This window comes from Gouania willdenowi, chromosome 1 (assembly GCF_900634775.1).
Source record: "Gouania willdenowi chromosome 1, fGouWil2.1, whole genome shotgun sequence".
Taxonomy (NCBI): Eukaryota; Metazoa; Chordata; class Actinopteri; order Blenniiformes; family Gobiesocidae; genus Gouania; species Gouania willdenowi.
In genome coordinates this window covers 28,722,938-28,735,195 of record NC_041044.1, presented here as the reverse complement: position 1 = coordinate 28,735,195, position 12,258 = coordinate 28,722,938, and the positions used below count along the sequence as shown (strand labels likewise).

Below are 12,258 nucleotides of genomic sequence, written 5' to 3'. Positions count from 1 at the left end.
TATTTTTACTTTAGGTTCAGGGCAATTCACAATGAGATAACATGCTAAATATAAACTTAACTGACACAGTTACACACCAAGAGCTGAGAACACCCACTCTGTTCTGAACATTATTTAATATCGGGAGGAAAATAATATTCTAGTATGCACTTCTTTTTGAAAATGTACTTACAATTATTCCGTTCTCTAAAAACTCTTGTATGCATCCCTCTCAATCTGTCTTCCCTCCCACCTCTAAAGGTCCAACCCTACCTCAACCACACACTCACACACACTCCCATGTGTGTGTCCGTGTCTAAGTTCCCTTCTTGCTCATACTCTATCCATGGCTGGATTAAGGCAGCACCCTTTCTCCCAAAAGCAGGGTCGAGCCCTGGCTTTCTTCCACTTCATCTGGTTTTTATCACCAAATTCAGATGCTGTCCCGTTTGATACCAAAGCTATCACTAACTCTGTACAGGTAAGAGTTTTTTTTGTACAGCCATGCAAGAAAAGATAGGAGTGTTGTTCCAAGAGCATCTACTTCCCCTGAAGTAGAAGTGAGCAAACCTTTGATTTTAGTTTTTAAAGATAGTCGTCGTTCTGAGCCCTGATTTTCAGAATGCAGATACATTTATATTTGTCTTTTAGGCTTTCAAAAGGTTGCCAGAAAGCTTACAAAGAAAAAAAATAGGCAACATAAAAGAATGACCACGAATAAGAGAGGAACAGATACAATATTTAAGGATGACCACAATGTTTATACTTACATGCAACTGTTATTCTGAAAAAAAATCAGATCTCATGCATAAAATAGACAAATGATTAGCAGCAATATTTACAGTTTTTGCCCATTGCTTGAACACATTTTGCAAACTTTGGCTCATTGTGTCAAAACTCTAAACACAAGCAAATATGACACAACACTGGGGGAAAAAAGCATTCACATCTATGTCAAAATGAAACTCTGCTAATAAAACCTGACAATCCTTTGTCTAAATCAGGGGTTCTCAACTGGTCTCACCCTGGGACCCACATTTTGCCATTGTCATTAAATCGCTACACACTTTTTTTTTTGGGAATTCAACCAACCAAATTTAGTTTTTCAAAAACAGCTGTTGAATACACACATATTTTTATAATCTTTTATTTTTTCATTTTTAAAAAAACATAAATCTAACTATTTTCCTGTGCAACATGCATTTCACAGCATGCCTGTCAAAAGAAAAGTTTATTTCAAAATAAAAGACAAGTCCAAAATGAGAGACATTAAGTATTTATTTATTTTTGACCAGCTGTCCACGACCCTCCCAGTACAGGTCCGCGACCCACTTTTGGGTCCCGACCTACCAGTTAAGAATCACTGGTCTTAATGTCACTGTGTTGACAAAATTATACCTACAGTACATGAATACACTTTCAAATGATCTGCAACACAGAAGTGTACTTCAGTTCCACAGAAGCCTAGTTTTCACATCGAACAAAAAATGAAATACTCAAATCAAAATCATTACAGTAATGTATTTTACAGTTCAGTAAATTCAGTTAAAGCAGAAAGAAAACAAACAACACAGTACTGTAAACACAGAAAAACACAATTGGGCGCAAGTCAGCTTATGGATCCTGTCGTCTTATCAACATCCCAAGCAAGGTCTTCTCTCGTTCGGCATCGGGGAAAATATTCCTTTGTGTGGAAAAAAAAAATCCTCTATAGGATTCAGAAATGGTGAGTAAGGGGGAAAGTACACAACTTCCAATTGATCATGGTTGGTGAACCAGTTCTGGACCAGGACACCCCACTGGAAACTAACATTATCCTAGACAACAACCAACCTGGGCTGCTCTGGGCTATCCTGCCTCCATGCATGCAAAGTTCTCAAAATGGCTTTTTGTAGCTGGCTGATTGGTGTTCAGTTTTGTCAGTAAGTATTTTCAGGTATTTGTCTAAGTGTTTTCAAATACCCAATGTGTTGTGTTTTGAATAAATGTGTTTTCCCATTGGTACACTGAGATTTCCTTTTTGAACTAAGTGTCTTATGTATGACAGTGTGTAGTGTGCAGGAACAAGTGTGTTATAGCATTGCAAGTTACTAAAGTGCAAAGCAGCGCTTTTGTTTAAGGCATGGCTACATTCTGTTTAAGGTATAGCAACAACAGCTTCAAGTTATGTTACTTTGGTTTAAGCATGTGTCTATAGTGTTCAAGCATTGGGTAAAAACTGTAACGTCACCCAATGAGATGCTTGCTTTTACAGACAGTTCGTACAATTAACAGATTCCACACATACATACAATTCATTGTTTGCATGGTATTCATACGCTGGGAAACACATTCCTGCTCTGTTTAGGGTGAAAAGGTCCTGCCAACAGTTTTTGTACACATGTATAGATTCATTTAGGGTTCAAATTTGTGGCTGTGTGTGTGTGTGTGTGTGTGTGTGTTGGCAGGGTTTCGAGGTGATTAAAGGAAACTTCTCCAGGAGTTTTCTTCGCGTTGGCTACCATAAGATTGCAGAGATTCCTGCAGGAGCGTTCAACATCAGCATTAAAGAGACCATAAAGAGTCGAAACTATCTGGGTATTGCACGCACACACACACACACACACGCACACACACATGCACACATGGTATGAACGATCTCAGTGTTTTACTGAAACACTTATTATGGCTCCTTCGCCTAAACCTTTTCATTCCATTCAGACTTATGGGATTCAGGCTCTAATTGAGCCTCAGCATTAAGATTATAATCCAGATGATATATTCTACTCAAGTAGGAGTACTGTTACATGATTGAAATTGTACTCAAGTACAAGTAAGTCATACATGAGATACTCAAGTACAAGTAAAAAGTAGCTCAATTAAATTGTACTCAAAGTAAAAGTTACTGGTTACTTTCATCCCCCATGTTTATTTTTGGTAATAAATCTTGCCACGGTTCCCTTGCATTTATGAAACTAGTGCAGTGCCTATAGGAAGTATGTGTTGCTATAGAAAAGAAGGGGGTTAAGTAGCTTTTTCATGGATTGCCAAATGAGGTTGTGTTTGACGGTGGGACGTCAGGGACATTTAGGTTTGTAGTGAAATGTGTAGAGCGATAACTATTGTGTTTTCATATATTTTGGCTTTCAGCAAGAACACTGTACGGAGTTGAACCCCATCTTTTCTGATTCCAATTTGTTGTACTCGCGAATCTGGATCTTCTCAGACTGGAACAGACTCAGTCCGGACTCGTTTCGTGTCATTAATTCACAACAGTCAGTTTAGATGCACACAGAGTTTGTAAAGCATTTATGAATTAATTTATTAACGGTGTCATTGCAGTGCAAACAAATTTGACGTTGCACACCTTTGAAACAAGCAGCAGCCATGTTGAAATGCTCAGGTCAGTCTAATCCTGATCCGCAGAGATATTTGAGGAACACACACACACACACACACAGACAGACAGACAGACAGACAGACAGACAGACAGAGAATCCTTGCCTTTATAAAGGTAGGACTGATGACATCATCACTGTGGAGGTATGACCGATGACATTATCATAGATTTGTTGGATTTTTTCCTTTTTATTTCAAATTTCATAATTTGAAAGCGCTTTGAGATGACTTTTGTTGTAATTGCCGCTATATAAATAAAGTTGAATTCAATTGAAACACTGTCAAGGTAGGACTGATAAATGTTTAGCCAAAACTCACAATTATTAAAATTGTTTTTTAAAAAACACCAATGGATTCAATTCAAAATTGAAAAAAAAAATCTCAGGTTCTAAGTATAACTAAATTCATGAACTCTAAAACTGAGAAAATAACCAGCATTCAATGGGTGTTTTGGCGCAGTGCGTTACGTTTAATCTGATTGGTCGACTATGATGTGATGCATTTGATTGTTGTGTGGTCATTTCATTTTTTGTAGTTTCACAATGTTTGTTGATCATTTTGAAACAAAAAATAACAATTTACTCGTTAACCGTTGGGTGCAGAAATGTAACAAATGACTTTACTTCTTTGAAAACGTACTTAATTATAAGTAAAATGACTGATTTATAGTCCAGGTTGCAGCATGATTAGAAAAGTTGAGCTATCAAGCTTTGAAGTGAAAACGAACTTTCTCCCAGTTTTTATCCAGTGGGAATTACTGTAACTAATGGTTTATGGCAGCTGAGTGTGCCAAAAGAAAATAAAAAATCTAATATAGACATTGAAAGATTGAAGATTTTAACTTCTGTGATTTCCAGCACTGAAGACCAAGAGTGGCACTGCAATTATCAATGGAAATTGGGTGATTGACAGACCCGGCTTCTTTGTGGCTGTGGGAACAATGCTGACATACCAACGACCCAATGAAATACGCTCTCGCAAGGGAGAGTCCATCACAGCACCTGGACCACTGACAGAGGAGCTTCATGTTTACGTAACACACACACACACACACACACACACACACACACCAGTAATATAGCAGATCCTCATCTCTTCTTCAAATAAAATGTATTTCCTAGAACGTGACTCTGTTGTTTTTTTTTTGTGTGTTTTTGCTTTTCACAGTTGATCTACCAGCAGCCAGGTCCCAGGCTTTACTTTGAGTACAGCATACCTTTAGAAACACAACTCACTTCTGAGCGAGTCACCTATTCCTATATGTTGCCATTGGGTGAGTGAACAACAAACAGCTGAAACAAACACTACATTAAATGCTAAATGCCGTGAAAAGCCATAATCACTGTCTCATACTGAGCTTTTTCACACACCAGCAGGAATCATAACACATTGCAGATGCTCCTTTTTCTTTGAGTTTTTTCTGCAGGGACAGAGAAATGCCACATAACATGCATTCTTACTTCTTTTACAAAAAGCAGGTCTTTTGTATTCCTCACCTGAGGAAATTTAAAGTACATTTTTGTCCCCGTTACTTTTAATTGTATTATTTTGTTGAATGACGTCATACTTCAACTGTTTGCATTGTTTATGTTCGTCCTTAACTTTTTCAAGTTTTTTTTTAAACCCAGTTTTAGAATATATCTGTAAAACAACAAAATGTTGACAAAGTAAAGAAGATGTGAATAATTTATGGTGGCACTGTATATATCATAACAATATGAATTATAAGATAGTCTTTATTGTCATTGCACGTCATACAGTCTAAGATAATACAGCCAAAGTGCAAAGCTGTCCACGTTGGTGTGAAAGAGGTAAAAGAAAGGCAGACAAAGTTTAAATACTAAAAGAATAAAAGAAATGGAACATACCTATATACAATATAAATAAAGTGAGTGACATCTCACGTCTCTGATCTGTAGCTGAGGAAACACATCTGTCTGACCCTGATGAGAAATTGGAGGATGACAAAATCAGCAACAATGAAATAATCGAGGAGACGCCACTTGTCAACCAGGGCTCTTCCAACCCCAACACACACTCCGAACCCCAGCCCAGCTACAGCTGGAAAAAGAGTGGACACACACCGTGTAGCGCAACCTGCGGCTCTGGTAAGAAACAGCATTGAAATGATAAAATAAATAACTACATTTGGAAGTCATACGTCTGAGACGCTTGAACAGATTTGACATGAGTAAAAGGGCAAAAGCTTCGGGCTACTGTGACTGCATAATGCAGGTGTGTGTGTGCGTGTGCGTGTGTGTGTGTGTGATTTGTTAGGCAAGCATCAGGTGCTCTGGGAGTGTGTTGAAAAGGATTCCCTCACGATTGTCCCTGCTGACCTTTGTGACACCGAGCCAACAAACCATGAGGAGGTCTGCAGCACTCAGGCTTGTCCTGCATAGTAAGCAACATGAGAGTGCGCATGTGTACACATACAAAGCAGGAAGACCAACACTAAAATAATGTCTAATCAGATTTAGAATCTGAATTAGAAATATTTTTTTATGGTCATGTATGTTTGCACAAACAAATTTGCTTTAGTGTTTTTGTGGGATAAATAAAAAAAAAAATATATCTTTAGATGATTTGAAGGATGCTTTGACGTGGTGGCGAGCATTACTTCCTTATAGTTTGAAGGCTCCAATTTAGATTCGTTGGTTTAAAACAGTGTGTCTATTGCTTGGTGTGTTTTGTATTTTGTTTTTTTCAATCTTTGCTCTAAGTAAAGCTGCATGTCTGTTTGTACCCTCTGTCTATTATTCATTAATAACCCTACTTTATGTAATCTGTCGTGTCCTACATTTAGATCCACACCAGGCTATACACAACCCATTTTAAGTTCTGTGGCCAAACTGTTTTATATAGAAATAAATAATGTTTGTATATGTATTTTTTCTTTTACTTTGTTGGTCTATTCTTTAGTCATCATGTTATATTTAGTTTGATGTTTTGTATTTCATTTCATTTTTCAGTTGTATTTCACTTCACTTCCTCGAACTAGTTTTTATAATGTTGTCGTATATACAAGGAAAACTCTCCTAAAACATCCATCGAACCAAGCAGATCAATGTCTTATCACACCTAATTCAATATTTATCATGTAATCAATCCTTTCATTCTTTTAAAACCACTTTGCCCTGTGTGAATGGTCCACAGCTGGGATGTAGGGGAGTGGTCGGAGTGCATCCACAGCTGTGGACCCAGTACCCAGCATCGCCAGGTCATCTGCCGTCAAGTCACCCATGTTCTCAATGACGGGATGGAAACTTCTGTTTCTGTAGCATCGGAGCAGTGTGGGCTGGCTGAGATGCCTGTGACCAAGTCCACATGTCAGCTTAAGATCTGCAGCCAGTGGGAGGTTCGATCTGATTGGAGCCCTGTAAGACACACACACACACACACACACACACACACACACACACACACACACACACACACACACACACACACACACACACACACTCACACACACACAGAATATTTTCCTTAGATGTCTAAACAATAGTCAACAGGGACAACGTGAAATGTAAACTCGGTGGGTTGAGGGTTTGAATCCCACTCTGTCCAAGTCAGTTGTGTCTTGGGCAAGGCACTTTACCCACATTGCCTTGTATGAATTGAGCATGAATGTCGGTGTGGTCAGAGGGTCCGTAGGCATAAAATGGCAGCCATGCTTCTGTCAGTATGCCCCAGCTGTGGCTACAATGTAGCTTACCACCATGAATAAATAATGGTTTCTGTGAAGCGCTTTGAGTCTCGTTGAAAAAAAGCGCTATATAAATCCAGTTATTATCAATATTATTATTATTATTATTTGAAAGCCTTGCTGTGTATACAGTAACCATCGGAACATTACTCTTCAATATAATGTGATGTAAAGCACTTTACACTTTAAATTTTAGCTTAAACAAGGGATGCAGAATGAAACAATGTTTGGGTAAAAAATAAAGAACAAAGAGGTTCATGGAAATAACAAGAAAATGCATAATGGACCCTTTAAGAATGAGATGAGAATTTGAGTGGAGGTTTTTTTAAGGTACCCTCACAAGGGGCCTCTTCAGGGAGAAACACCTCCTGTTGGACGAAGTGTGGATCATATTGTTAGGGCCGACCACTATCACATTTTCTGGGCTTGTCCAAAAATTACTCCCTTCTGGATCCAACTCAGGAAGATTATTGTGAAGGTTACTGGTGTGAACATACCACATGACTTTATATTTAGGGAAAAGACCAGTTCAGATGATAGGGAATGTGAATAAATATCTGTGTAATGTTCTACTGGCGGCTGCAAAGAAATCAATTACGAGAAAATGGCTTTGTGACAGCATTCCCACTACCGAGGACTGCGTCTAGAGATATACACAATGGAAAAACTGACATATGCTGTAAGAATGGAACATGAGAAATGTGAAAAGTTTTGGAGACCATGGAAAAGGTTCATGTTGACCCTGTAAATTGTTTTAAGATGTGAATGTACTGATGTATCCCTAAACCACTGAAGAATCGGAACAGTGTTGGTTATTTTACGTCATTGTATAACTATGTACAGTATGTATTTATGCTATTTTGTTTGCGCTGTATAGATAGTTAAAAACTTGGGACTGTAAGTTTTAATGAAGAAGGCATGAGACGTAAACAAATAGGACACCCACACATTTAATCATATCGTCAGGTTAAGAAAACAAGAATAATTTGCAATAAACTTACCACACACTGGGAGCTGACACAGATTTCACATCCTTTGCTTGTATTCTTTTTCAATATCCTCTTTCACATCTGAGACATTTTTAACTGTTCAAACAATTTTATGAATGATCATCTTTTGTATTGTTTTGTGTCTTATCAGTCCCGTCTCTTCCTTCCTGTTATATGATCCTATACATCCTTTGTTCTTCATTGACAGTGAGCTTTCTTTCAATGTTGATACAAACAAACCATTGCAGTCAGTAGATCCACAGCCTTCTACAGTATCATACTACAAAAGAATAGATAGTTTATGAAATCCATTGTGTGCATGTTTATCCCATATCTACAGCAGAAAATATGAACCCCCGAAAACCCTGCATAAATATTATGTGTATTATGGGACAAAAGTCATCCTCTAGGTGCACAATGCAGACTGTTCCCTACCTGAGGGCAGCTGTAACTGGATGAATGACTTCTCTACGTTCTCTTGTCCTTGTCCTCCTCCAGTGCTCGGTGCCATGCGGGGTGGGCCAGCGCAGCAGGGAGGTGGTCTGTGTGAGCAACCAGGGTGATGTGGAAGATGAACAGGAGTGCAACATGAACCTTAAGCCAGATGTGCTTCAAAACTGTGACATGGGAGTCTGTGCACGCAGCTGGTTCACCTCCCTCTGGAGCCAGAGGGTAACACTTTAACTATTCCAGTGGAAAATATGAAATACTCTAGCAACTAATGTTGCTAATGTAAAATTATCTGGTAAAATGTCTGGAAACCTTCGGCACGGATCATATTTGCCCTCTTGTTTACAGAAATAATACCTGAGAAACAATTTGGCCATAGTGACATTTAGCACATAATAAATCCTGATTTCTAAAAGCCGACAAGTAATGTTAATGAGAAAATAAAACTCAATGACTCCTCAAATAACCACAGTGGAGACCCAACCTGTGACCCTGACCTTATGTGACATATGTGTGATGTCCCTTAGTGCTCAGCAGAGTGTGGAAGGGGAAATCGAACCAGGGTGGTGGTATGCCTGATGGATCATGTGACTGATCTCCCTCTGGACAGCTGTGAGGGGGAACGCCCATCAGACGTAATATCATGTGACTCAGGCCTCTGCCAAAACCAGCTGAAGTGGTATGCAGGACCTTGGGGTCAGGTAACTTGTTACGACACACACACACATTTGTAGCAGACTGATAAATAAACATCGACTTCAAGCCTCATTTATGTATGTGGGTAATCCAAGTGCTCTGTAGAGTGTGGCAATGGCACACAGACTCGGAGTTTGGCCTGTGTTTTCCACAACAATGGACTGACGGAGGTTGTAGACCCACCAAAATGTTCTGGTATCCCTAAGCCAATCACAGCTCAGCCCTGCAGACTGAAACCATGTGGGATCCAGTGGTTTGTCACAGAGTGGAGTGAAGTAAGTACAACAAGAACAGGTTTTCGCCAAATCCATAGCATAGCAGCCACAGTCAAAATGGATGATGGATTACTGAGTTAGAAAGTGTTGTGAATTCATATTCATAATAAGTTGAAACAGTTTGTCCTCCTTGTTCCAGTGTTCTCTCCCATGTAACAGCGGCTATCGCATACGTGAGGTTCGTTGTCTTACCGACAACATTGTCCCAAGTGATGAGTGTGACCCCAAACTGATCCCAGAGAGTCGAGAAGAATGCAACAAACAACCGTGCACGGCTGAAATAAGTGAGTCTGTCACACAGCGACCAACAATAGAGACGTCAAACATGGAGCTCATGTTGTGATCTCATTGTTGTATTAATCAAAAGTCAGCATTTATGAACATTTTAAGCCCCCAAAGTCATGTATAGACCTTAATTGTAAGACAATAACAATATATAAGATGTGTTTTTGTCCTACTAAGAGTGTCATACAAACTTTAACTTTTAAGTTCCTCACACGCAACTTTTGTTTCTTATTTGGACACATAATCATCTTGATTTCTTTAGTTAGATAACTGATGCGACAGTTTTATATCTGCACCCTCAAAACAAAACTGACGGTCATTTTTTGGCAATTTTTAAAAATTTTTTTTAGAATTTGTAAATTTTGAATTAAATTGAGTTCGGCATAAAGTGTCAAAATGGCCAAAAAAATGACAGACACTTTTCTAATGAAGGTGATATTATTTTAAATAAATTTTCTTTGGCACTGAGGAGTTGAAAGGATTTATTGTGAACCTTTAAATTATGTCAAACTCAAATCTGGCCCTTTAGGGCATTCAATTCGGACAGAAAAAACATGGAACGTTTGTAGATTACCAACTAATTCAGATATCTCAGCCCCTCCAAATACAAACATTAAATTAAAATCCACTGTATTTACAGAGCACAGTTTTCCAGTTCTTATATCACATGACGGCAGTCATTTTTAACCTGAAATTGTGATTTGAGATAAAATTTTTCCAAATTCTGATTATTTTTTTCTCAAATTATTCCACCAAATTTCCCCAAATTCCTAAAATCAGGTCAATTTAAGTGAAGATCCTGCAGTAGTATGTGATATTCTCACATATATTATCATTTATATGTGAAAGTGCAAAATGAATGTTGAATTTGCTCTTTTTCCCCCACTTAAAATCTGTGGCCCAGTTAAGATCAAACTGGTCCCTGAACTAAAAAGAGTTTGAAACCTCTGCTTTAAATGAATGTCATTGAAAGTTATTAAGTCCAGATACATTTTAGGAACGAGACTTTAGATAAACTTCAGATTGTAGATGTTTCCATTCACGTTGTTTAAAAAGAAAAAAATAATAATTAAACGCCATATTGTATTATTTTGATTTATCAGTTTATTTTAGGGTAAAAAAAATTAAAGTTAAAAAAGCTGAAAAGGAATGTTTGTGTGCGTGTATGCTAAGAGCTTCTTCCCTTTTCCCTGCAGATCAGTCGTGCATTGACCAGTACTATAATTGTCTTGTGGTGGTTCAGGCTCGACTCTGCATTTATCCATACTACAGAAGGGTCTGCTGTGCCTCCTGTGATCGGGCCCAGAAGTCATACCCAAGCTCATTTCAAAAGAACCACATCCGCAGGTGATACTGCTCCAAGGAAATGACTAACTGCAGATTGCATCAGAAACAGAATTGTGATAACTGCTGATATTGTGGGAATGTCAACTGTTCTTTAGCCTTCAACCGCTTTGCAGTTGAATACTGGCTTAGATTAGATTGTCGACCACATCAGATATATGTGTGACGTGTATGACACCGAGATATGTCATGCGCAGTATCACCAAAACCCTCTTTAGTGAATTTATTTCCTAAATTAAAATATAATTAAGATTAGATTGATAAACCACATCAAATGTTCATTTTTTTGGTGTTTTAGTTTTCGGTCTTGTGTGACAAATGGTTGTGATCCGCTGCTGTTGAAAATTGATATCTTGAGTTACTGCAAGTCGAACCCTGCATTCAACTCAGATGTGACTTGACTTTGCACGTTTGATGATGTGCATGTATTATTTATTCCTAATAAATTTTGAATGACCTGTGCCATTTGGCATTTGTTGCTGCAAGGAAACCTCCATTTAACCTCAAACCTTCACTGGTGAAGTCATACTGTAATTCATATATACACGAAGCAATATTTATACTTATTAACTTTTTAAGCTGGGAGATAATACAAGTAGTTACATGTGGACTCAGTAAACAGAAACTGGGGAAAGTCCATTCTAGTTTTAAAGAGAAAAAACACAAATATATGAGTCAGGAAAAAAAACAAAAACATGAGGACAGATTCCATTTAGGATGTAAGACCATTGCTTTAATGGGGCCGCTGGGCTAACAGCATGTAAAAGGCTATGTTTTAATTATGTGGCAGTAAAGCACATAAAATATTAAATGAACACCATTGACAAACATACAACAAATTCTTTCTTACAAAAACAAAACATAAGCGGCACAGTGAGCAGAAGTTTCTTACACACGTGTGTATGCACTCGTTCTGTATAGCTATGCATTTCAGTTAGTAAGATTTCTAAATTGCTTCAGGGTTTCTATGGTGTTGGTGGATGCCAGGCTGCTCTGGTAGGTCCATGCTCATAGGATGTGTGAGGGGAAACCTCTGTGGCAAGAAGAGCCTCGGCCTTTGGCATCGAGGGGTGAGGGGTCCACATTCTCAAAAAAAAAAAAAAAACTCAACAAAATAAAATTGACGAGAAAATTGCTTAGAAGTGTTTCCCCCAGA

At 38.3% G+C, this 12,258-nt stretch overlaps 1 protein-coding gene across 1 annotated transcript; it reads left to right on the top strand.

Moving 5' to 3' along the window:
• Positions 1-325: 325 nt before the first annotated feature.
• On the top strand, positions 326-12,238 carry adamtsl7 (ADAMTS-like 7). Its single transcript, XM_028439397.1, has 12 exons — positions 326-460; positions 2,427-2,556; positions 4,215-4,390; positions 4,525-4,630; positions 5,277-5,465; positions 5,635-5,758; positions 6,514-6,736; positions 8,551-8,724; positions 9,030-9,203; positions 9,294-9,473; positions 9,613-9,757; positions 10,955-12,238. The coding sequence occupies exons 1-12, from the start codon at positions 326-328 to the stop codon at positions 11,107-11,109; spliced, it is 1,911 nt and encodes a 636-aa protein (XP_028295198.1). The 3' UTR covers positions 11,110-12,238.
• The last annotated feature ends 20 nt before the right edge of the window (positions 12,239-12,258 follow it).

Excerpts from the sequence above, each read along its gene's own strand:
- adamtsl7 (XM_028439397.1), top strand. The coding sequence starts at position 326 with ATGGCTGGATTAAGGCAGCACCCTTTCTCCCAAAAGCAGGGTCGAGCC. Across the intron at positions 2,557-4,214 it reads AAAGAGTCGAAACTATCTGG|CACTGAAGACCAAGAGTGGC; the intron begins GTATTGCACGCA and ends TGTGATTTCCAG. Across the intron at positions 6,737-8,550 it reads TTCGATCTGATTGGAGCCCT|TGCTCGGTGCCATGCGGGGT; the intron begins GTAAGACACACA and ends GTCCTCCTCCAG.